Consider the following 25,714-nt stretch of genomic DNA (forward strand, 5'->3'; position numbering starts at 1 on the left):
GGGAGGTTCGGGAGCGGAGGTCGATTACAAAAAATATTATTATTCCATAAAGTGCATCAGAGTTTGCTGTGGCAGGCAGTTCTATCATTAAATGGTCTTTACCAAACTTTCATCTGAAATGAGTTTCTGACTATGTTCAAACGAAATAATGTTTTTGACCAGACAAAATTTGTCTTTGAATTATATTTAATTACATCCTGACTCGTATAAATCATACATTTAAGATGTTTGGTGGTTTCAGTTCAAKATATCTACAGTGTATTACTATCTGAAGCTCATATTTCATATAATCAAATTAAGACTAGTCAAAGTAAATCTGAGATATTCCACTTTTTGTTCTGACTTCTCACAATTCAAATCCAGAAATAATCAACACCATCGTTCTGTCTATGGGGTTTGCAGAGCTGGGAAACCAGCATATAAACATGTTACAAGTAAATGAGACGAGTTCTTGTCTTGGTCAGAGTTTTGAGCTGCAGACTGTAACTCACTGCTGGCTGGTGAGCAAGTAAAACATGTAAAGAGACAAATTATTGGGATTTTTGMCAATGAGTTTTCCTAACATATTTTTTTATTTATTTTGTATGGTGTCCTTGAGCATCAAGAAATGTTCCTATCAATAAAATGYTCAATTATTAATTATCTGAAATATGTTTCAGGCAGCGATTCACTGTAGATATCTATAATTGAAACATCCATGAAACATAATAGTATATCTGACATCATTCATACTTTTCAGAATTTAATTGAAGGTATTTCAAATACATGTTTTGTATAGTCATAGTGTTGAGGTATATCTAGTCATAAACTAATTTCAGCTATTGGGCTACGTTACAAGTAAATGAGACTTATTGTTTTTATATCTTTATTGAAAGACCAGCAGCGTTTGAAGACTCTCCAACTGAAACTAGTCAGAGGCAGAGAACTGATATGAGATGCACACAGTTATCTTTATACGTCACATTTCAACACCTCCTGCCTTCACTGTGATAAAGATGAACGAAGGAAGAGTAACAGAAAACTGGTCAGAATGTGGAGATGCAATCATAGCAAACAGCTGCTGAACTTCCTGTTCTCTGTGGATTCAGCCACATTGATGTGATTGTTTATCGCATAGTTTTGGTTCATCCATCCATCCATTTTCTTTCACCTTTGTCCCTCAGTGGGGTCGGGAGGGTTGCTGGTGCCTCTCCAGCTAACGTTCCGGGTGAGAGGCGGGGTCACCCTGGACAGGTCGCCAGTCTGTCGCAGGGCAACACAGAGACACACAGGACACACAACCATGCACACACACACTCACACCTAGGGGCAATTTGGAGAGACCAATTAACCTGACAGTCATGTTTTTGGACTGTGGGAGGAAAMYGGAGTACCCGGAGAAAACCCACCATGCACAGGGAGAACATGCAAACTCCATGCAGAAAGACCGGGAATYGAACCCAGAACCTTCTTGCTGCAAGGCAACAGCTCTACCAACTGCACCACTGTGCAGCCCCAGTAAAAGAATTTAACAGAAACAATTAAAAAATTATATTACAATGGCAGAAGATGTGGCTGTGTGGAGGCACTGAGTCTCCAGAGATTTATTTTATCTGTATCTGAGGCTTTTGTACATTTTTTTCTCATTATCTGAAGATAAATTGGACCTGAACTCAGAATTACCWAAATAATTTATTTGCTAAATGCCAGAACACGTACCAAAAAAGTCTATAATATGTTTTGAATGATTTTCACACATCTTGTGGAAAAGGTTTCTATCGAAAATACATTCTAACTGGTCACATGAGAATTCATACAGGTGAGAACAGCAGAGTTGACATACTGTAATAAATATTTTTTCTCTGGAAAAAAGTAAGAAAAATATGTAGTTTAATGTTTCAGAATGACTGATTTTATAAATCAAGTCATTTCTCAATAATGTATAAAAATATAAATATAAGAAAATTGTTTGTCTTTAAACGTTAAATGTAAATTAAATCATGGAATTATGTAAATATATTCTTTAATAAAAGTAAAAGTGTGTCTGTTCATCAGTGTCAATATAAAAAATATCAGAATAATTTCTATCAAATAAAAACATTGTGCTCTTTATTCAGAAATGCCCCAAAACAATTAAATAATCACATCAAAAGTTAGAAACTCTGCCTTTGATTACCAAATATATTAGTTTGTGTGAGAAAATGTGTCAATGACAGTAATTAATTTAACATACTTTGTAGAACGACACTTTCTGAAATTCGGTCCATTTACCTGTATTAGCTTACTGGCACATATTCCACACTCAATATGGCGGACGCTGTTACGTATCGCAGCAACGGGCCGGTCCACTCCATGAGGCGTCTACGTATTTACGTCTGTGGTCTATGGATGAAACAGCAGCGTTTCTGCGCTATATTTACCCGGAAGCAAACAGAGGAACCTGGTCCGTAATCAGTCACGTGGTACGCGCCTTCAAACGTCACATCCTGCTCCATGRACAAAAGCTGCAATACACGCTTCCTAAAATTCCTCCTGGTTTACTCCACACTCGCCCCGAAGCCTCGGCACAGAAAGCACATCGCTAGTTTTGGGTAAATATGTGAATATTTGCTGTGAAGTGTCTTCAGTTCCGCCTCAGAGGAAGAAATCAGCGTCAAGATGGAGAAAAAGATGGAGGATCAGCGCAGACTGCTGGATTTTACTCGGACACCGAAGATCATCTTACACCGGATAGGTACGAAACACCTTCACGWTTTACTGATGATATGAAACACGAAAGCGGAGAAAAGCTGGAGGAAAAACACGAGACAGATTAAAGGAAACGGTGTGTGAGACCGAATTAGGATGAATGTTTTACAAAATGAAATTAACTGATAAGACAGAAACAGAGCACTGGTTGGACAAAGGGAGATTCGGGAGGGGAGGGCGATTATAAAATATATTAAGTTTTATTATTATTATTATTCCATGAAGTGCACCATAATTGGTTGTGGCAGGCCGTTCTATCATTAAATGGGCTTTACCAATGTTTCATTCTGTATCTGAAATTAGTTTCTGACTAGATATGTTTAAACTATATAATTATAATCACATTTCAACACCTCCTGCCTTCACTGCACACAAATGTGATAAAGATGAACGAAGGAAAACCGACGTCAGTAACAGAAAACTTGTCAGTATGTGGAGATGCAATCATAGCAAACAGCTGCTGAACTTCCTGTTCTCTGTGGATTCAGCCACATTGATGTGATTGTTTATCGCATAGTTTTGGTTCATCCATCCATCCATTTTCTTTCACCTTTGTCCCTCAGTGGGGTCGGGAGGGTTGCTGGTGCCTATCCAGCTAACGTTCCGGGCGAGAGGCGGGGTCACCCTGGACAGGTCGCCAGTCTGTCGCAGGGCAACACAGTGTGTTTGTCCATCACACAGGACAAACACACTCTCACACCTAGGGACAATTTAGAGAGGCCAATTAACCTGACAGTCATGTTTTTGGACTGTGGGAGGAAACCGGAGTACCCGGAGAAAACCCACGCATGCACAGGGAGAACATGCAAACTCCATGCAGAAAGACTGGGGCTGGGAATCGAACCCAGAACCTTCTTGCTGCAAGGCAACAGCTCTACCAACTGCGCCACTGTGCAGCCCATAGTTTTGGTGCATTATGTGTTAAATAGTTTTTAGAATATTTTAAGAAATACAATTTTTCTTAGATTATTCTGTTTAGATGTATCAAGGGATTAAAGTTTGTCACTGTTTGACTCCAAACTAAAAGTTTTTGGTTTGTGTTTTGGTCCAGATCTCTGTCAATGCTGCGTGTGTAAAGAAGACGGGGTTCTCAATGAGTTCAGCAACCAGGAGGGGAACTCCACTTTAAAACGAGAGGAACCAGAACCTCTGCAGATAAAACGGGAACCAGAACCTCTACAGATAAAACGGGAGCAAGAAGAACCAGAACATCAACAGTTCAAAGAGGAAGAGAAGCAACTCTGCATCAGTCAGGATGAAGAGCAGCTTGTGGTGAAACTGGAGACTGATGACATTTTGGTGAATACTTCTAATGTGCAAATAATCCACAATGAAACAGAACCACAGAGGAACCATATCATCCCTCATGGTTCTTCTGAAGGTGAGAACCAGGAAAAGGAAGGAAGCAATTCTGAGGACTCAGGAAAAATAAGAAATGACAACCAGAAACGAAATGAAATATGCCAGAAAACTAAACAGCCAAAACTTAAAACTGAGAGTTCAGAACAAAAAACACACAAGAAAGCTCACCCAGACCAAAAGCTATATTCTTATAAAATTTGTGATGAATCCTTTAATAAGGAAAATTTAATGACAACACACATGAGAACTCACACGAGCAAAAAGTCCTTCACATGTTCAACTTGTGGAAGAAGTTATGGCCACAGGGCTGGATTAATTTATCATATGAAAGTTCACTCAGGTGAGAAACCTTTCTCATGTGTGACCTGTGGAAAAAGTTTCACAATCAAATCTAGTTTAGTTGTTCACATGAAGATTCACTTAGATGAAAAACCTTTCTCATGTACGCGCTGTGAAAAAACGTTTACCAGTAAAGTAAATTTAACTGATCACATGAGGATCCACACAGGTCAGAAGCCATTCTTATGTGGGACCTGTGGAAAAGGTTTCTATCGAAAATCGATTCTAACTGGTCACATGAGAATTCATACAGGTGAGATGCCATTCAAATGTGCAAGATGTGGGAAAAGTTTCAGAACTAGAAGTTGTTYATATCGTCACATGATGACACATACAAATGCAAAGCCTTACTCTTGTGCAACCTGTGGAAAAAGGTTCAGTCAAAAAGGCACTTTAACTCGTCACATGAAGACTCACACAGATGAAAGGCCTTTCTCATGTGGAACCTGTGGAAAAAGTTACAAAATCAAAAATGATTTAATTGGTCACATAAAGACACATACTAGTGAGAACTTTTTCTTTTGTGAAAACTGTGGAAAAATGTTCAGTCAGAAAAACCATTTAACTTCTCACATGTGGACTCATACAAATGAGAAGCCTTTCTCTTGTGGGACCTGTGGAAAAGGTTTCCGTGAGAAAAGGTATTTAAATTATCATATGAGAACTCATACTGGTGAAAAGCCTTTCTCTTGTGGGACTTGTGGAAAAAGTTTCCATCAAAAAAAAAATGTAACTTCTCACATGAGAACTCATAGAGATGAGAAGGCTTTTTCTTGTGCGTTTTGTGGAAAAAGTTGTGGTTATCAAAGCAATTTATCTAGTCACATGAGGATTCATACAGATGAGAAGCCTTTCTCTTGTGAGACTTGTGGCAAAAGTTTCCGCTATAAAAACAGTTTAACTCGTCACCTGAGGACTCATACTGGTGAGAAACCGTTTTTATGTGGGACCTGTGGAAAAAGTTTCAGTTATCGGAGCAATTTAACTACACACATGAGAATTCATACAGATGAGAGGCCTTTCTCATGCAAGACTTGTGGAAAGGGTTTCCGTCTAAATAGCCACTTAACTGTTCACTTGAAAACTCATGTCGGTCAAACGGCAAAATCTGACCCTCAGGCACCAAGACACTCAGTAACTTAGTGTTTGGAAGCAGAGTAATTACAGCTGGGTAACATTTTTATAATGTAGCAGCTTGGACAAGAAAAGAGTTTAAAACAGGACGTTTATCAAAAATACTAAACTTTCACTTTTTTCTGTCAATTTTATCTTCCATTTAAAATGTTTTTTAAGTGAGATATTAAGAGCTTACGAAGTTGTGCATTCATTCTTAATGTTTTTTTTCTTATATCCTGAAATATTAATAGTCTGTTTATCTCTGGAAGTAACAATGGATTTGAATGTCTTATGATTTAGACTTGTAAAGCTGTTATTGTGTGTCTATTCCTTGTACTTGTACTTTGTTTTATTTCATTCATTTAGCTCGGAGGATACATGTTGGCTGTTACTATAGGAACTGTTGGCGTAGGTATATGTTAGGGCTGAAATAATTCCTCGAATGATTCAAGTACCTGATTATTAAAGTTCATCAAGGAAAATTGGTCTGCTTTGAAGTTTCATTATTTATATTTTGTGTAATGCACCGTGTTCCGGCCGGGTCGTTACTTGCGTTGCGCATCATTCTCACTTCCGCCTGAGTTGTTGACGAAAGCTAAGTGTTAGCATAACGTCCAAGTTCAGCCTGGGAGGATTTTATTGATTTATGAGAATGTCTGGGTTTTTGTAGTTTATTGGGGGGAACCAATAAGCATCCTCAAAATGATGGGAGTGATGCCTGGAGTACAGTAGTCTTATCCTCCCGGAGCTGCTGGTTCAGAGCGAACGGCGGAGACGAGCACAGCGGGTTTATTTATACAGACTGAACGCTGTAGGCGGATGTGATCTAGATGCGTAGCTTTACGGACGAACCGGAAAATAAATTTCATATCATCCCAGTGGCCACTAGGGGGTGGCGTTGCATACCTGGTAGATGTTTCTGTGTGTGATGAACAAAGGTGTTAAATCTGGTGGTTGRGCTGAACACAAAGCTATAAATGTCTGGGCAAGTTGAGAGTTCAGCTATTAAACTAACTGAAGATGACTGCATAAACCAAAAGCTGGAGTGTAGACATTTTTATAAGTGTATTTGTGATTTTACATCCTTATTATTAAATGTAATATAATTTCAGTTTTTTGTATAATGTTTATTCAGGTTAACTTAGAATAWGAGMTATTATTGTTATAAGTTAATTTCTGAACTACAGAACAKTAATTGTTAGAGAAGCTCAAATGTAAAAAAGACTTATGTTGATATGCGATATTAATACTGGTGTTAGATTTACCAATGTTATCTGATTACTCGATTAATCTTAAGAATAATCAATAGATTACTCGATTGCTAACATATTTGTTTGCAACAGCCCTAGTATATTTAAATAMATTTTTTCATTCTAAACTTGAACCTAAATATACCATATTTTCTGCACTACAAGGCGCACCTAAAAACCTTCAATTTCCTCAAGCCGACAATGTGCCTTATAATCCGGTGCGCCTTATATATGGACCAATATTGAGCCACAACAGGACTAGCAACTACGGTAAGCAGCCATCGACTTCATTTTCGCATGTAGAAGAAGAAGCGTTGCGGTGCATGTTGGGATAGTTGTCAGAACGCTGGTTTGTTAATAAAGTTTGACCTGTCTACCCACCGCCCTGATAATCAGGTCGTCTGCAGGTCATTTAGCACCACGTTCTCCACAAACATGCTGTGCGCGAACGGAGAAGGATGACCATCGTCCGGCCACGCCCCGGCCCAGTCACGGAAGGTTCTCTTCTTGCCGACCGGAGTCAGACTGTTTTGTTGACGTTCCCTTGAGTGCAGCTCCATCTAGTGGATGCATAACGTAACTCCAGCCTCTACTGTAGCATCTATTCTATGCGCCTTAAATTGCGGTGCGCCTTATACATGAATAAAAGTTTTAAAATAGGCCATTCATTGAAGGTGCACCTTATAATCCGGTGTGCCTTATGGTGTGGAAAATGCGGTTCTTTACTTTTTCATTACTTTCTCTTGAGTTTTTTATTCAGGAAGAAAATACTGTTGATTGGCAACAATGCAGACATTTCTACGTTTTGCTGTTATGATGAAACTTGAAATGTTTTCCCTTTTATGTTAAAGCATTTGCATTGACTTTAAAGTTTTTTTTTATTTTTTATTTATGTGACTTTTGTTTTATCTGTAACACAGAATTTGTTTTGAGAAGGTTTTTATTTTTTAGGATGTTAGAAAATGTATTGGTGAAATAAATTCAATTTCAGATAGAAATGTGACTAGATAAAACTGTTTCTTTGCTGTAGTTGGACAATAAAGTTTTTAACCATAGTGATGGTCTTTGTCTTTTTCTGTTCAGCAGAGGCTTGGGACCAACATAAAAGTTCCTGCTTCTTAAGTCTTTACTGTCATAATTTCTCCCAAGCTTTTTGAACAGACTTTATTTAAGAGTATGCAGTATTATGAAACCAACATATATACATCTGATAAATTGCAAACACTCGCAAGAAATTCCTAAAACAAGTAAATGTAACAGGGTTGAAACAGCAGCGTTTCAGCCGGAAGCAAACAGAGGAACCTGATCCGGAATCAGTCACGTGGTACTCTCGCGGCTTCAAACGTCACATCCTGCTCCAAGAACAAGCGCTTTAATACACGCTTTCTAAAACTCCTCCTGGTTGACTCGACACTCGCCCGGAAGCTTCAGCACAGAAAGCACATCGCTAGTTTAAGGTAAATATGTGAATATTTATTTTATTTTATTTTATTTATTTCGAACAGACAGAAAAGAAAAGAAAATAGCATGAAACAAACGTAAGAAATAAAAATGTAGAACAAATTATTCTGCCCATGTGACATGCAAATGTTATATTTTCTGTTCGAAATAGGAGCAGGTAGAAGATATAATGTCCTGCCCCTTTCCTACTTGTCAATGTATAGTCAGTTAACTTTCAGAACATCAAAAAGAGACAACTTGTTTCAATTTTACATGATGTTTGATTATGTACAATTATTTAAATACTATCTATATCATCAATTACATGATAGACTACGAAACAGTCATCTTATATATCATATTTTGAAATAAGCTCTGTTTTAATTTGCACCAGCGTTTTTTTAATTGGTTTTTTAAACTCATCATTCAATCCATTCCACACATTTACTCCACACACAGATAAACAAAAACTCTTCCTGGTTGTTCTAATATGTTGTTTTTTTAAAAAATATCCTTCACCTCTTAAATCATAACCACCCTCTCTGTCACCAAACATTTCCTGTATATTGTGTGGAAGTTTTTTATTTCGGACCTTAAACATGAATTGTGAAGTTTTAAATGTTACCAGGTCCCAGAATTTCAGTGTATTTGATTTGATAGATAACTGGTTTGTGTGTTCCTAATATCCCACTTTATGTAGTATTTGGATAGATTTTTTTTGTAAGACAAATAATGGCTGTAAATTTGTTTTGAATGTATTCCCCTAAATTTCCACACAATATGTTAAATGTGTTACAATGAGTGCGTTATATAGAATAAACAAAGATTTATAGTCCAGGACAAAACAAATTCCTCTTAGAACAGCTACACTTTTGGCTATTTTAGATTTTACCAGGCTAATCTGTGGTTTCCAGCTAAACTTATCGTCTAATATGACACCCAAGAATTTTATTTCATGTACTTGTTCCAAATAAACACTGTAAATTGATATTCTAATTGGATTATTTTCCTGTTTTTTTATTGTTTCCGAATATCATGAATTTAGTTTTATCTAAATTTACTGATACTTTATTGTTTTTGAGCCAATGTAGTAATTTTTCCATTTCTGTGTTGACCACTTCTGTCACTGTCTTCAGTTCCACCTCATACAGAATTTATGAACGAGCTGTTAACTCCTGCTGAAATATCATTCACAGAGTTGGAAGAAATAACCGTCAAGTCCAAGGAAAAGATGGAGGATCAGCTGGATTTTACCCAGACAACAAAGATCATCTTACACCAGACAGGTACGAAACACCTTCACGTTTTACTGATGATATGAGGCACAAAAGCGGAGAAAAGCTGGAGGAAAAACATGAGACGGATTAAAGGAAACAGCGTGTGAGACCGCTACAGAATGAAATAAACTGATAAGACAGAAACAGTTGGAAAGAAGGAGGTTCGGGAGGGGAGGTCGATTACCAAAATTATTATTATTCCATAAAGTGCATCAGCGTTTTCTGTGGCAGGCAATTCTATCATTAAATGGTCTTTACCAAACTTTAATTCTATGTGTCTGAAATTAGTTTCCAACTCCATATGTTTAAACTATATATTTATGTTTTTGACCAGACAAAATTTGTTTGATGTATATTTAATTACATCCTGACTATTATAAATGACATCAGATTTACCGTTAAGATGTTTGATGGTTTTAATTCAAGATATGTACAGTGTATTACTATCTGAAGCAGTGGTTTCCAAACTATTTCTGGGCCCCGCTTATGGATTACAAATAGCTGTCTGGTTGAACAGATGTTGGAGCGAAAGGGAGTGGGAGGATCTTTTTATCTTTTGGGGCGCAAAATGAATGTGCATAGTTGAACATAGACAACAACATCGGTAGCCTACATGCTACATGCTACTTGTCATAGTGTAGATATATCTAGTCATAAACTAATTTCAGATGTTGGCTACTGGTACAAAAGGTTAAAGGAGGCAGAGAAACTGTTCAATAAACTGGAGAAGGATGGTTTATTGTTTTTATATCTTTATTGAAAGACCAGCAGCGTTTGAAGACTCTCCAACTGAAACTAGTCAGAGGCAGAGAACTGATATGAGATGCACACAGTTATCTTTATACGTCACATTTCAACACCTCCTGCCTTCACTGCACACAAGTGTGATAAAGATGAACAAAGGAAAACCGACTTCAGTAACAGAAAACTGGTCAGAATGTGGAGATGCAATCATAGCAAACAGCTGCTGAACACTTCCTGTTCTCTGTGGATTCGGCCACATTGATGTGATTGTTTATCACATAGTTTGTCTCGAGTTTTTTTTTTCTGGACATATAATTTAATTCTCCTAATGTTGCTTTAGCAGCTCTTCCATTTGGTTTCTGTTGTGTTTTTAATAAGCACCACAAAAACTGTTTTGGTTTCTTTATGGAACGAGTTTTTCAGAATCAGATGTCCACTCAGCCTGCTGACTAAGTGGACAAAGCATTTGATATGATTTGATCCATGGTGTAACCAATAATAAATTAAAATGGCTATGAAGAGAGCGCAAAGCTCCACAATGTTAGTGAGTAACTCACCGGCCAACCAGGAAGACATGAACTTTCTAGCTCAGACACAGAGCCACACGCTGGGCAGCATGTTGAGATGTAAACGCTGCACATAATTCCTTGTTCATAAAGATAAATTATTCTCACAACTCGCTCAACTCACCTCTGAAAGGTGACTACAGGTTCTGTCATAGAGCAGAACAAGCAGAGCTAACATGGTGGGTTTTAAACTCCTACCTTGATGCAGAAACATAACTACTCACAGAGGTTTTATGTAAATATACATACAGCTCAGCCTGTGTCCAATTTGAGTGAAAGGAGGGGCACAATCCGCACTGAGGTAAACATAGAGCAGCAACAGAGCAGGAGGTAGAAGGGCTGTGATTGGTGGAAGTTTACATGCATCGACTATAAACCCATCTTTTAGGAATAATTCTGCTCCTCCAGTGAAACACTCATAACAACAGAGACGTTTGCAGTGCTGTTTATTAACAATGCAAAAAAGAAAAAGCAAATTTTCTTTATTTTTTTTCCCCCCTGAAAACATAAACAAGCAAAGCTTAGCTTGGCAGCTAAAGGTGATACTCTGGGGGAAATCCTGCTTCTCAGTGGAGATAAGCTGAGCCTGACTGAACATAATATGCCTGGTGGTCACATGTAGGCCTGTCGCGATAAACGATAAATCAATTAATCGGACGATRAATTAAACCTATCGACCTCATTTTAATTATTGTCTTTATCGTCTCTTCCGGCCTTTTTTCTTTCTATTAATGACACTGAATGAAAAAGGCTCAGCTCCTTAGTCTAATGTCCAGAGCATATGACATGAGTTGTCGGCTCATTTTCAAACCCTGAGCCGACAGAAAATCCCAGGTTTAACAGTTTGATTGGGTTCGTCGTGCCGTGTGATGTCCAGCCACATGGGCACAAAATAATGGCTACAAGTCCAGTTAACTAATTTTAAAACCAGGCATTAATCAATGCTTTACTAGAATCTACCTGTGATGCATGTGGCTATAGAGTCAGCGTAAAGTCATGACTGAATGAAAATCATTATAACCTATTTATGTCATGTTAGCGAAGAACAGCTGAAAAGTTACCGGGTTCATCAACTGTGTTAGCAATTTGGCTCCAACTCCTCCCTTTGTCATTTCTATATTCTTTGCACGAAATGTTAAATAAACATTACTGTTGTTTCCACATATCATCTCCAACATCCGCTGGACTTCGGGTTGTGCCGTGTCAGCTGTTTTGGATTCCCCTCCGTAATTTCCCCTCTGAAAGCATGGAGGAGAATCCGCGCTTTCTGATTGGCTACCTGTCACATTCAACAGGCTGTGTTAAGCTCCCAGTCGGGGAAAACACTGATTTAGATTGGTATATTAAGCAGTATAGTAAGCAGACTTCATAATCTGCACTCTTTTGGTTGAATGCAGTATTTATTTCCACTTTGGCTTTATGTTGTCTAGTTTTTATTCAAGTACGTTTTTTGTTAATGGAGACTGAGAATCCATTTTATTTTAGTTTTTGGTTCGTTTATTTAGTTTATCAGTTCCAGTGTTACATGTTCTTTTGAAAATAAGGTGTATCGGGAAATCGCATGTATAATTAGTCATTCCCATTAAATCAGTAAAAGGTCTTGAAACAAAATTATTGTTTATCACAAAAAATTTTTAGACAATTAATTGTCCAGCAAAATTTGTTATTGTGACAGGCCTAGTCACATGCAGAATTGATCAATGCAAATCACAATTTGTCTTGTGTACTTCATACAGATTTAAAATTATTATTTTACTGTAGTCATTTGTAAGAAAGCGTTCTATTTGTTAAAAAAAAATGATTGGGCCTGAAAACAGGCGTGTTCTTTGGTTTTAATGTAGAGAATTTAATTATGCTGTAGAAAATTTTTTAAATATAAAAGTAACTACTTCCCGGATTTCACCTATCACAAGTTTTTCTCAGAACGCGAAAAACAAAGATTTACTGTAATCCAAGAAATAGCTGCATAGATGCATCAAGGGATTAAAGTTAAAGTTTGATTATTTGACTGAAAATGAAAAGCTTTTGTTTTGTGTTTTTGTCCAGGTCTCCATCAATGCTGCGTGTGTAAAGAGGACGGGGTTCACAATGAGCTCGGCAACCAGGAGGGGAACTCCACTTTAGAACAAGAGGAACCAGAACATCAACAGCTCAAAGAGAAGCAACTCTGCATCAGTCAGGATGAAGAGCAGCTTGTGCTGAAACAGGAGACTGATGACACTTTGGTGAATCCTTCTACTGTGCAGAGAATTTGCAAAGAAACAGAACCACAGAGGAACCAACTCATCTCTCATGGTTCTTCTGAAGATGAGAACCAGGATCAGGAAGGAAGCAAATCTGAGGACTCAGGAAAAAAGAGAGATGAAAAGCAGAAAAGTCAGAGATATCAGAGAACCAAACAGCAGAAAGGTAAAACTGAGAGTTCAAAACAGAAAAGTCAGAGATATCAGAGAACCAAACAGCAGAAAGGTAAAACTGAGAGTTCAAAACAGAAAACACACAAGAAAGCTCATCCAGACCAAAAACAATATTCTTGTAAAGTCGGTGATGAAGCCTTTTCTCAAAGCAGTTCCTTGACAACACACATGAGAACTCATTCAGACAAGAAACTGTTCACATGTTCAACTTGTGGAAAAAGCTTCCAATTCAAATCAAATTTACTTGAACACAAGAAGAGTCACACAGGTGAGAAGCCTTTCTCATGTGAGACTTGTGGAAAAAGTTTCAAAACCAAATCAGGCTTAGTTCGTCATATGAAGATTCACACAGGTGAGAAGCCTTTCTCATGCGAGACTTGTGGAAAAAGTTTCAAAACTAAATCTGAGTTACATTGTCACATGATGAGTCACACAGGTGAGAAGCCTGTCACATGTTCAACCTGTGGAAAACGTCTCCGATGCAAATCTGAGTTATGGGAGTTATGTAACAAAAATACATTTTGTTGGTTGTTTTCTTACTTATAAAAGGACAATCATAATCAATATAAATGGAGTTTGGATTAAAACTTGGCACTGAGTGAATTTGATCTGGAGGTAAAGATGATAAAAGTTTTAATGACCCACTAGGGTTTGCGTCAAACACCACAGCATATTCTTTAGGACTAACAGGAAACTGAAAAAGTAACAAAGTCAGAATAGGACAATAAATGACCATTTGGATTTAGTAATTGGCTTACATGCAATATTCCTCTGTCAAACCATTTTCTATAAAATATTGTCTTTTTTTATATTTAATGTCTCCATTATTCCAGAAATAATATTTATTAGGAGAAAAATTGTGTTTGTACAAAAACAGAGATAATTTTAGGGGTATTTTAGTTATACTATAATTGCATCTAAGAAGAAAGGCTAATCCTCCAATTTTCTCAAAGTTGTAAATGGAATAGCATTCCATATAGAGTTTGGGTTTTTTAGAAGGTTTTTTAAATACTTAATTTTGAATGGAATGTTTAAAGATGTGAACTCAAGGGCTTCAATTCCACCTTTTTCCAACTTTATTTATTAAAATATTTTTCTTGACGAGATGGCATTTCTTTCTTTTTCCATATAAAGTTAAAGTTTATTTTGTTAATGTTGGTACTGATTTGTTTGGGAACATCAAGGGCCGGATAAACGAGTCTAGATAAGCCTTTCAGCTTTGACTAATAATGAACGTCCTAAAAGAGAGAGATCTCGCTGGAGCCATAAATTAAATCTTTGTTCAACTATTTTAATTATGGGGTTAAAATTTTCTACTGATCTTATATTTTGATCTTTAATTATTGTGATTCCAATGTATTTAACTTTGTCTTTTGTAGGAATGTTGAGGAATGTGCCTTTTAAAGGAGATTTAATGGAAAGTAATTCACATTTGTTTAGATTTAAAGTCAAACCAGAAGCTTTAGAGAAGGTGTTGATGATTTCAATAGAGTTTTTTATTTCACATTTATCCTTTAAAAAAAGTGCAGTATCATCAGCAAGCTGGGAAATTACGATATTTCTGTTTGCAACATTGATCCCTGTAATTTTTTCCTTGATTTTAACTGAAAGAATTTGCATGGCCAGAATAAATAAATATGGGGAGACTGGACACCCTTGTCTCAGACCTCTTTTCAAATAAAATCTTTTAGTGCAGCCATGTGATAATTTTACAGATGCATTACGATTCCTATACAACATTTGACGACTTTTAATTAAGGTTTGTCCGTATCCGAATACTTCTAAAGCTTTAAACAGAAATGTATGTTCAACTGTGTCAAAGGCTTTTAAAAAAATCCAGAAATAATATGAGACCATCCCCCTCTATTAAATCTGAGTAATCCAGCAGATCCAATATAAGTCTAATATTATTAGTTATATGTCTACCTGGTATGAATCCAGACTGAGTTTCATCAACCACTTCATCAAGAGAGTTCTTAATTTTTGCAGAAATACAACCTGCAATAATTTTTTAGTCATTTTGTAGTAATGTAATTGGTCGCCAGTTATCCAAAAGAAGTTTGTCTCTTTGTGGTTTAGGGATCAATGTAAGGAGATCTTGGGTCATTGTTGGTGGAAGTGATTCAAATCCAAACTTTCAAGATAAACCTGATGTAAAAATGGCGAGAGCTGATCTGAAAACTTTTTATAAAATTCTGCATTGAGGCCATCGGTCCCCGGTGACTTGTTTAGTTTTAATTTATTGATGGATTTTTTTGATGTCTTCAAGTGTAATCAAGGAATCACATTGCTCTTTATTATTTTTACTAATTTGTTGCATTTTATTTAGAGAGTTAACAAATTGTGTGACATTTTCTTCAGAACATCTTGACTGATAAAGTTCTTGGAAAAAAGCTTCACAGTAAGAAGAGATTTGAACAGGATCTTCACAGATATTATTATTGATTTGAAGTTTCATAATACTGTTAGAAATCTGATTTTTCTAATCTAAAAAAGTAAGAAGAGTTTTTTTTCTCCTTCTTCTAACCATTTCTGTCTCGATCTGATGTACGCACCTTTAGCTTTGGAAATGTAAATCTTGTACAGGTTCAGTTGTAATTGGTTTAATCTAATTTTTTGTTCTTCAGACATATTTTCTGGCAGGACATTGTTCAGTAAGATAATTTCTTTTATTATTTCTGATTCTACTTTACTCTTTCTTTTAGCAATTTCAGCTCCAGTTTTCATAAACATTTTTCGAAGTCCATATTTTAGGAGTTCCCAATTTTTACTAAATTCCTTCTGACTGCAAGCTCTATTCCAATACTTTATAATTATTTGTTTAATATTTTCTTCTACTGTTTTCTAAAAGTGAGGAGTTGAGTTTCCAGTAAGCTGTAATTTTATTTTTTCCGTACTGGTTTAATTTAGTTTTTTTAATTAAAATAAGCTTGTGGTCTGATAAAGGAGCTGGAAGAATATTCGACTTAATTTCATCCGCTATTAAATCAGACACCAGCCAGAAATCTATTCTCGACTTAAAGGAGCCYGTTTTATTTTGCCATGTAAATTCAACTTTGGAGCTATTTTTTTTTGTCTCCATACATCAGTCAGGCCAAAGGTTGATATAAAGTTTTTTAGAACTGTGTTTGGATTTGTATTAACCTTTGGAGGAAATCTATCTAATGCATCATCAAGAGTCGAATTTAAGTCCCCACCAATAATGATATTCAGATTATGATATTTTCCACATAAGTAATTCACCCCGTTACTTAGTCTATCATAAAGTTGCATATTTTCTGCTTTGGTATTATATCCATATATAGAAGCCAACAAAAGAATTTCTTCATTTATTGATATAACTAATAAAACAAAATGTCCATATGTCTTGGAGCTATTTATTCTTTATTTTCTTTATCCATTTGAATTTTGTTAGTTTATTCTTAAATTTATATTTTTTGTATTATTTACAGAACTTATTTGAAGGTTAATAATTGTTGATTTTATCTTTTGTTTTATAATTTTTCTTATTTTTCTAAGCAAACAGGAAGTAAGGTGGGTTGGTCCACTTTCTATAAGTGTAGGGGCCTGGTAAAGGACCAGCAGGCATTTGGGTTTGGGGCCTATGGTTTTTACCAGTGCAAAAGAGGTAGAAGGAAAGTTTGATCTCTTTAATTGTTTTTTTTTTTTTTTTTTTGCAAAGATGTGAAAATAAATCATGAAGAACAATTTACATGTTTGGATTTTGAACCTTCTTTTTTTGCCTGCGTTAAAGAAACTTGAACCCAGTGCCTTAGTGGCTTAATGGAACTTAAGTTGGATGTTTGGTTTGACAAACAATCGCCACTACAATATGTATCTAAGAGTGAACATAATACATCTCCACTGAAGTTGTTCCGTAATACTGCCACTCCTGCTGATTGACTAGTGCCATGTGCCAGCCATAGTTGGACCGCTCCAAGATGGCCGCCCTAAATCTCGTCAGCGACAATAGGCGAGAGCAAAAATAAATAAATAAATAAAATAAAAGACAATAGGCGAGAGCGGTCCATGAGGCGTCTATGCTTGTATTATGTCTATGGGTCCTTCTCAACAGCAGTGTTTCAGCGCCATATTTACCCGGAAGCAAACAGAAGAACCTGTTCCGGAATCCGTCACGTAGTACGGCCCGCTCGCGCGGATTCAAACGTCACATCCTGCTCCAAGAACAAATGCTTCAATACTGGATTCCAAAAAATTCCTCCTGCTTTATTTCAGCAGGAGTTAACAGCTCGTTGATAAACTCTCTCTGAGGCGGAACTGAAGAAACTTTACAGCAAATATTCACATATTTACCTTAAACTAGCGATGTGCTTTTTGTGCCGAGGCTTCGGGGCGAGTGTGGAGTAATCATTCACAGAGTTGGAAGAAATAACCGTCCGAGGAAAAGATGGAGGATCATCGCAGACTGCTGGATTTTACCCGGACACCGAAGATCATCTTACACCGGATAGGTACGAAATACCTTCACGTTTTACTGATGATATGAGGCACGAAACGGAGAAAAGCTGGAGGAAAAACAAGAGACAGATTAAAGGAAACAATGTGCGAGACCGATTTGGGATAAATGTTTTACAAAATGAAATTAACTGATAAGACAGAAACGGAGCACTGGTTGGACAAAGGGAGGTTCGGGAGCGGAGGTCGATTACAAAAAATATTATTCCATAAAGTGCATCAGCGTTTGCTGTTGGAGGCAGTTCTATCATTAAATGGTCTTTACCAAACTTTCATCTGAAATGAGTTTGTGACTAGATATGTTTAAACAATATAATTATGTTTTTGACCAGACAAAATTTGTCTTTGAAGTATATTTAATTACATCCTGACTAGTGTAAATTGCATCAGATTGGGGCTGAAACGATTCCTCGAATGATTCGAGTACCTCAATTATTAAAATTTCTCGAGGAAAATTGATCTCCCTCGAAGCTTCGCTAATTTATGTTTTATTATTTAGCGCACCGTGTTCCAGCCGGGACTTCATTTCCGTTGCGTCGAGCTCTCACTTCCGCTCTCGTCTATTGTCGCTGACAAGATTTAGGGCGGCCATCTTGGAGCGGTCCACCATTCCACTCAGCATTATGTGTTTAGCAGGCACAATGACGTATCAGCGCATTTAATCGATCATAACACGCTTTTTTGTTACTGGAAACCATATTCAAACATCTATCAAAGCTACATTTATAAACAATTGTATTTTTAAGTATGTTTTTAATACATAGTTCAGCATATTTAAATATGCTTAGTGGCTATAACAATAGAATAGGAGTGGAATATTCTGATATCGATGTATGATGAGCATATTACAAAGCACAGAGCCGTTCATTATTTATTTAATGAATTATTTAGTAATATCAATACAGATTTATAACTATACAAACACAAATAAATAATGATTAATACTGAATATTATATATTGGATACATGTTTATATGTATGTATTCATATATATGTATATATATATATATATATATATATCTTTTTCAGCCGACCAGTTCTAGCTTCAGAGTTATTCAGCAGCTGAGATTGAGTCCAAAATCTGATGTGAGATTCATCCGTGCTGCAGTGAATCCGTCTCTCTTTAAAGATATTTCCCTCTTCTTCCTCACATTGTGTCTTTAGGAAACTTTCACAACAAAAACGGAAGATTTAGGATGTATGTGAAAGAATTACATATAAATAATAGTCTTCACCACATGTGTAAACTTTGCTGGTGAATGTTATAACACATAATATAAGTTTTATAATATACGTTACATTGTTTCATTTCTAATATAGACTCTTGTGTTAGATAATCTAAGTCAATGTTAGAGAATAATTAATTTTTTTAGATTTACAGAATTTACAGAAGTTAGCTTTCATAGCGGGGCTGAACCCGTATTACACCAAGCACTGTAGCTAATATTAGCTGGTATCTCGCCAGTGGACATAAATACAGTAAAGTAATATTCCAATCACAAAATATACACAATAATATGTCCATCTTACTTGTGAAATGTTGTCTGAGGAGCCCTCTCATGAATAGTCCATCGATCCGAACAACAATATCCCTCAGTGCTGAGGCATCTTCTGTTGTTTTGGTTCAGCAAAGTAGGAGGGACTACCGCTCCAAGATGGCCGCAATATTTCCTGCGCCGGAGCAGCCAATGCAGGGTCTACTCTTATATAATGTCTCTGAGCGACATAACGTCCAATGGGATATATGCCACGGACTTCCGTTTTAGCACTTCCACATTTTTTTGCCACATAGAATGGTTCCGGTTCACAGGCAACAGTATGTTAACAGTGGCTCCTCAGTCCTGCAGGACTATTAATGACGCCTATATAATTATTCAGATGTCCTGAAACGCTCCAACAACAACAAAGGATTTAAGCTGGATGTGTCAAAACTTCACAGTAACTTCGAAGGTCAGTTAATAAATCGTTTGTATTCACTATAATGCCTCATATGTCTGACGTATCTAACAGGGAGAAGCTTACAAAGGTGCTATGTAAACGTTAATTGTTTTGATTATCTGTCCAGTGTGCAATCTACATATCTATGCTGTATAGATAGATATAGATATACATCTATTCCCAAGCTATCAGTCGAAGCTGAAGTTGGCTTCCGAATGTAGCATCTAATTTGGAAAATAGCTAAAGGGCGATTACACTTAATTTTTCACTATCTTGAGCTTTTTTTAATGTGTTGTACTTTAAAAACAACACCTAGACATTTCAAACCTAACTAGATTATTCTATACTAACAGCAGAATAAATAAAACATTTGTGAAACCTTCTAATTGATTTGTGAAATTTGTAAAATGTCAGTAGTAGATTCCAGAAAGCATTAGATCTGAATTATTAATTTAGCACTATTTGTTATTTTAACTTTCCGTGTTTTTTTAAATTATTTTTTATCTTTAATCTTTATTATAGTTGGAGTTGGACAGGAGTTCTGTTTGGTGGCTTCCTGGAGGGAGAGATCAGCTGAGCTAATGTTGTCAACAACTTTTCTCCTGCTATTAACGTTTTGGTTTTCTTAAATATTTCTATCAGTTACTCTTTTTCTATTTTGTATACAGTATTTGCTTATACAGTATTTTTTATTTTTTTTTTACCTTAATCCTAAAGCTGTTGCATTTTAACATCTCACTTGAATTCCTGATCTACATGCAAATACTTGATATAACGTAAACACTGAGAAATGGCGAAAAAAGGTTTGTGAAATGTAAATGAGATTAAATTTTATTGTAGGTACAAACAGGATAGCAAAATGAACAGTGAATATATAATATTCTTCCTAGCAGCTAATCAGACATCAGACTTGTTTGCCTTTACTGGTGATAAAAACTCGTCACTCTGGAGGAGAGGAAGACCGGCTCAGCCCCGTCCAGGATGACWGCAGTGTCAGGGTAGCCAACAAAGTCTGCAGGTAGATTTTTGCATATCTGGTGCTCCGGKTTCAAGATCATAGTTTAACCAAGTAAATAAAAAGTTAGTCCACGTTTGATGATCTGGCAGACCGTGGACTGATGGACGCCGTCAGCTGGTCCAGGTGCTTGGATCCAATGGAAATGTAATCGGCACAACGATGATGGCTCAGAAACGCATCACGAGGTGTTACAATGCAAACCTGAAAAATTAAAAACAAAAAAATACTAGTAAGCTTTCATATTTAGCTGCATAATGTAATCAAAACTAATAAATCCTCAGTTCTTTTTGAGAGTTTTGCTTGAAAATAAATTGACAATATCCCAGGAAATTAAATGTGTAAGTGAAATAGTTCTGGTATCACAAAGACACTGCAAAAAATGTCTCAGAGTTGTAACATCACTGAAGTTACTGAGTAAGAGTGAACTAAAATACTACTTAGAAAATGCATGTTAAAAATCTGAATACTCTTTTGAAAGTGTGCAGCTGAAATAAATTTAAACTACTAGCAGGCAAAGCACAGTGTCCGCCTAATATCTGCACGAACAGTAATACAAAAATTATGCATATAAGAGGCATTAGTTTATAAAAGTTGAGGCAAACCTAAATTTTACCATTTTAAAAACTAAAAGCAGCACGAGGATGCAACTTCATAACCTTATTTTCTAAGCAGAATCTCAGAGGGAAAAAAAGGAGAAATTACGTTGAGTAACGCAAGAACAGATTATAGCAGCCAAGTGGAAAAATTCACTTTAACGTGGATTATAATTATGAAACAGCAAAGGTAAATGTCATTTTTGGGATTCGGGAAATAAGCGATTTGTACCATTTGTTCTGTGGGTTTTTTTATGTGGGTCGGTGCCACTGAAATGGCTGTAAAGCGAAGGTTTTGGACCTTAATCTGAGTGACTAGTTGTGTGGTTTGGATCGGGCTGAAGCCTTTCTGACCTTGGTTGTTCTTAAATTACCTGCTCGGGATTGGAGGGGCTCGTCGCTCCGACTGCATGTTAAATGTATTTTATATAATTGTCACATAAAAAAAAGCTAAGGAGTTGCCTAAAAAATAATTTCATACTCCGTATAACACAAACGCAAACATCAACACACATATTGACTTACCTTGTGCCGAATCGCTGCCTCTGTTCGCAGCCTGTTCCCATAGCAGTGTATTTCCTCCGACATTATTTTCCTCCAACAAATTATTCCAGTCAACCTCCATCTTTCCGTTTCTGACGCTGGATCTTCAATATCCTCAAGCTTTGAAATAGCAGGCAGCTACAAACCGTGTGTTAGCTGTAGTGGCTAAGTCTTGGCTACAGTCCGCTGTCACCTTGATATCAGCAGGAAAATTAAAAAACTGAGCACTGGATGGTACCGGCTAATTACTGGACACAACGGCACACCAAAAAACTCGATTGTTGCACCAGTAGCTCACAGATATTTTAAGTTTTGCGTCTTTTTCATGGTAGAGATCTTAGAGAACCCAATCTTTACTTGTGCTCATTTCATTGTGTGGATAGACAGTCAAGGAAGGAAAACCCACATCTGCATCCGAAGCAACAGAGAGTCAGTGAAGTAGCTACATATGCTAATATGACTTGAAGAAAAGTGGCCATTTCATCAAGTTGTCATCCCTCCCAGCAATAGCTGTAGGTTGCAGTAAAACAATATTGTCACATTTAAGCTTTGATTGCTGGTGTTCCTACATATTTTATAGTCTAAAAGCTCTGACGAAAGCCAGTTAAAGTTAGGGTAAGTCTATAAGAAAACAAGGAAAAGAAATGTACAAAAATGATAATGTGCCCAAAGCACATAACACATGTAAACCAATGGCAGTTTCAGTTTGCGGCGGGAAAATTATGCAAAGCCTCATGGGACGTAGGAATAAGGTGGATATTCTTTACATAAAATGTTGAATAAACATTAATGTTGTTTCCACATATCATCTCCAATGTCCGTTGTAGTTCGTGTTGCACAGTGTCAGCTGTTTTGGAATCCCCTCAATAATCTTCCCTCAGAAAGCACAAGGAGAATCCGCGCTTTCTGATTGGCTACCTGTCACATTCAACAGAGTGCGTTCTCTCTCACTGTTGGGGAAAACCTCTGAGCGGCCACAACTATCTACCATAACACACCACACACTGCAGGATGATTGGTTACGATTATCGCAATCGATAATCTTAGAACGTTGGTCGTGTAGTGTAAACTGGGCTTAAGGGAGGAGTGAACTATTGCTTCAGGCAGTCTGATCTGCCCATCTTCTCTATCTAAACCTAATGATTTCTGAAGGGCAATATAGTATACAGTCTTCATCATCTGCACTGTTTCGGTTCAATGCAGTATTTATTTCCACTTTGGCTTTTATGTTAGTTAGTTTTTACTCAAGTGCATTTTTTGTTCATGGAAACTGAGAATCCATTTTATTTTTGTTTTTGGTTCATTTGTTTATGTTAACAGTTCCAGCGTTAAGACACCTCCGAGAGGTGACTACAGGTTCTGTCATAGAGCAGCACAAGCAGAGCTAACATGGTGGGTTTTATACTCCTTGATGCAGAAACATAACTATTCACAGAGGTTTTATGTAAATATACATACAGCTGAGCCTGTGTCCAGTTTGAGTGAAAGGAGGCGCGCTATCCGCACTGAGGTAAACATAGAGCAGCGACAAAGCGTGAGGTACAAAGGCTGTGATTGGTGCGGTTTCCCAGCTTTGTGGAAGTTTACATGCATCAACTATAAACTCATCTTTTAGGAATAATGAAACGCTCATGACAATAGAGACATGTGCAGTGCTGTTCATTAGCTATGGAAAAAAGAAAAAGCTAATTTTCGGGATGTTCTTTAGTTTTAATGTAGAAAATTTAATTATGCTGTATAAAAATTGTAAAATATAAAGGTAACTACTTCACGGATTTCACCTATCACAGGTTTTTCTCGGAACGCGAAAAACAAGGATTTACTGTAATCAAAAAAAAAAAAGCTGCATAGATGCATTAAGGGATTAAAGTTAAATGTTGATTATTTGACTGAAAATGAAAAGTTTTTGTTTTGTGTTTTTGTCCAGATCCCCATCAATGCTGCGTGTGTAAAGAGGACGGGGTTCTCAATGAGCTCGGCAACCAGGAGGGGAACTCCACTTTAGAACAAGAGGAACCAGAACATCAACAGCTCAAAGAGAAGCAACTCTGCATCAGTCAGGATGAAGAGCAGCTTGTGCTGAAACAGGAGACTGATGACACTTTGGTGAATCCTTCTACTGTGCAGAGAATTCACAAAGAAACAGAACCACAGAGGAACCAACTAATCTCTTCTGATTCTTCTGAAGATGAGAATCAGGATCAGGAAGGGAGCAAATCCGAGGACTCAGGAAAAAAGAGACATGAAAAACATAAAAGTCGGAGATATCAGAGAACCAAACAGCAGAAAGGTAAAACTGAGAGTTCAAAACAGAAAACGCACAAGAAAGCTCATCCAGAGCAAAAACAATATTCTTGTAAAATCTGTGATAAAGCCTTTTCTCAAAGCAGTTCCTTGACAACACACATGAGAACTCACACTGACAAACTGTTCACATGTTCAGCTTGTGGAAAAAGCTTCCGATTCAAATCAAATTTACTTGTACACATGAAGATTCACACAGGTGAGAAGCCTTTCTCATGTGTAACTTGTGGAAAAAGTTTCATAACCAAATCAAACTTACTTGGTCACATGAANTCTTAGTTTATTCTTGCATTTTGTTCTTCATTCATTTCCATTTAGTTTCCTTTGATTAGTATTATCCTCTCTTGTTTTATTGCTATATTCACTTTAGTTTATTTCCTGTTGCTAGATTTATTTGATCGTTTATTGACCATCAGTAATCTTCACTCACACCTGCTGCGCCGCCTAATCGTCACGTGTTTCACATCATGTGTTGATTTTTCACTGTTCAGCTTTGGATTCTCTGTTTTTATGCCATAATTCACATCTAGTTCGTTGCTCCGTTTTATATCCCGCTTCTCCTGTTTCAGAGTTTTGCGCAATGTGGTGTCGTTTTTTTTTTAACCCCTAAGGTGCAGGGCAGTCGGGAAGCGTATCGAAAAAGGCAGGCTGACATAAACCTTTTAAAACAACAGAAACCATTTCGGTATTCTGATTATTGAAATTTAAAAGTGCTGTGTTGTTCTATCACACCGTTTCATACCGAAACACTTACAGCACCGGTGCAGGAGGTAGAAGGGCTGTGATTGGTGGAAGTTTACATGCATCGACTATAAATCCATCTTTTAGGAATAATTCTGCTCCTCCAGTGAAACACTCATAACAACAGATACGTTTGCAGTGCTCTTTATTAACAATGGAAAAAGAAAACACTATTCCCCCCCCACCTAAAAACATAAACAAGCAAAGCTTAGCCTGGCAGCTAAAGGTGATACTCTGGGGGAAATCCTGCTTCTCAGTGGAGATAAGCTGAGCCTGACTGAACATAATATGCCTGGTGGTCACATGCAGAACTGATCGACCGGTTTGGAGTTGAGGTTGCAGTGCACTGCGGTCTCAACATACCGTATGTTCATTCTGGTCAAAATAAACATTTTGTTATTTTCTCAATCTTAGAGTGTTAAGTTTGAGTTGAGTTAAAGTGAGATATCTACATATGCATGATTTAAAAAAATACAAGGACATGTTTCCTCATTGTCAGAAGATAAATTGGACCTGAACTTAGAATTACCAGTCTTTTATTTGCTATATGCCAGAGAACTTCAATAATGTTTTGACTGATTTTCATACATACACATTTCTAAGTTTAGAATAATCCAAGAAATAGCTGCATAGATGCATCAAGGGATTAAAGTTAAAGTTTGATTATTTGACTCAAAATTAAAAGTTATTGTTTTGTGTTTTTGTCCAGATCTCCATCAATGCTGCGTGTGTAAAGAGGACGGGGTTCACAATGAGCTCAGCAACCAAGAGGGGAACTCCTCTTTAAAACAAGAGGAACCAGAACCTCTGCAGATAAAACAGGAACCAGAACCTCTACAGATAAAACAGGAACCAGAACCTCT

The 25,714-nt window shown here is 36.9% G+C and overlaps 3 protein-coding genes across 6 annotated transcripts in view; all 3 read left to right on the top strand.

Moving 5' to 3' along the window:
* Positions 1-512, top strand: part of LOC103481282 (gastrula zinc finger protein XlCGF57.1-like) — a 12,146-nt gene extending 11,634 nt beyond the window's left edge. Inside the window, exon 6 of the mRNA XM_017309108.1 lies at positions 465-512. Coding sequence (XP_017164597.1) covers positions 465-512 — 48 coding nt within the window. The remainder of the gene's footprint in view (positions 1-464) is intronic.
* Positions 513-2,420: 1,908 nt separating this feature from the next.
* On the top strand, positions 2,421-6,028 carry LOC103480802 (gastrula zinc finger protein XlCGF57.1-like). The gene is made up of 2 exons (XM_008435985.1): positions 2,421-2,713; positions 3,779-6,028. Exons 1-2 carry the CDS (start codon positions 2,638-2,640, stop codon positions 5,569-5,571), a joined length of 1,869 nt encoding a protein of 622 aa, XP_008434207.1. The 5' UTR covers positions 2,421-2,637; the 3' UTR covers positions 5,572-6,028.
* Positions 6,029-8,147: 2,119 nt separating this feature from the next.
* The window catches only part of LOC103481198 (gastrula zinc finger protein XlCGF57.1-like), a 19,970-nt gene continuing 2,403 nt past the window's right edge, over positions 8,148-25,714 (top strand). Inside the window, exons 1-3 of one of the 4 annotated variants that reach the window (XM_017309889.1) lie at positions 8,148-8,251; positions 9,431-9,520; positions 23,734-24,382. In XM_017309889.1, the coding sequence (XP_017165378.1) occupies positions 9,466-9,520; positions 23,734-24,382 (704 nt within the window). In that variant the 5' untranslated portion in view covers positions 8,148-8,251; positions 9,431-9,465. Of the gene's footprint in view, positions 8,252-9,430; positions 9,521-17,438; positions 17,711-23,733; positions 24,383-25,560; positions 25,709-25,714 lie in introns of those variants that run through there. The other 3 variants (XM_017309883.1, XM_017309886.1, XR_001777470.1) reach the window with 3 other exon arrangements.

Source organism: Poecilia reticulata, linkage group LG2 (assembly GCF_000633615.1).
Source record: "Poecilia reticulata strain Guanapo linkage group LG2, Guppy_female_1.0+MT, whole genome shotgun sequence".
In the NCBI taxonomy this organism is placed as follows: domain Eukaryota; kingdom Metazoa; phylum Chordata; class Actinopteri; order Cyprinodontiformes; family Poeciliidae; genus Poecilia; species Poecilia reticulata.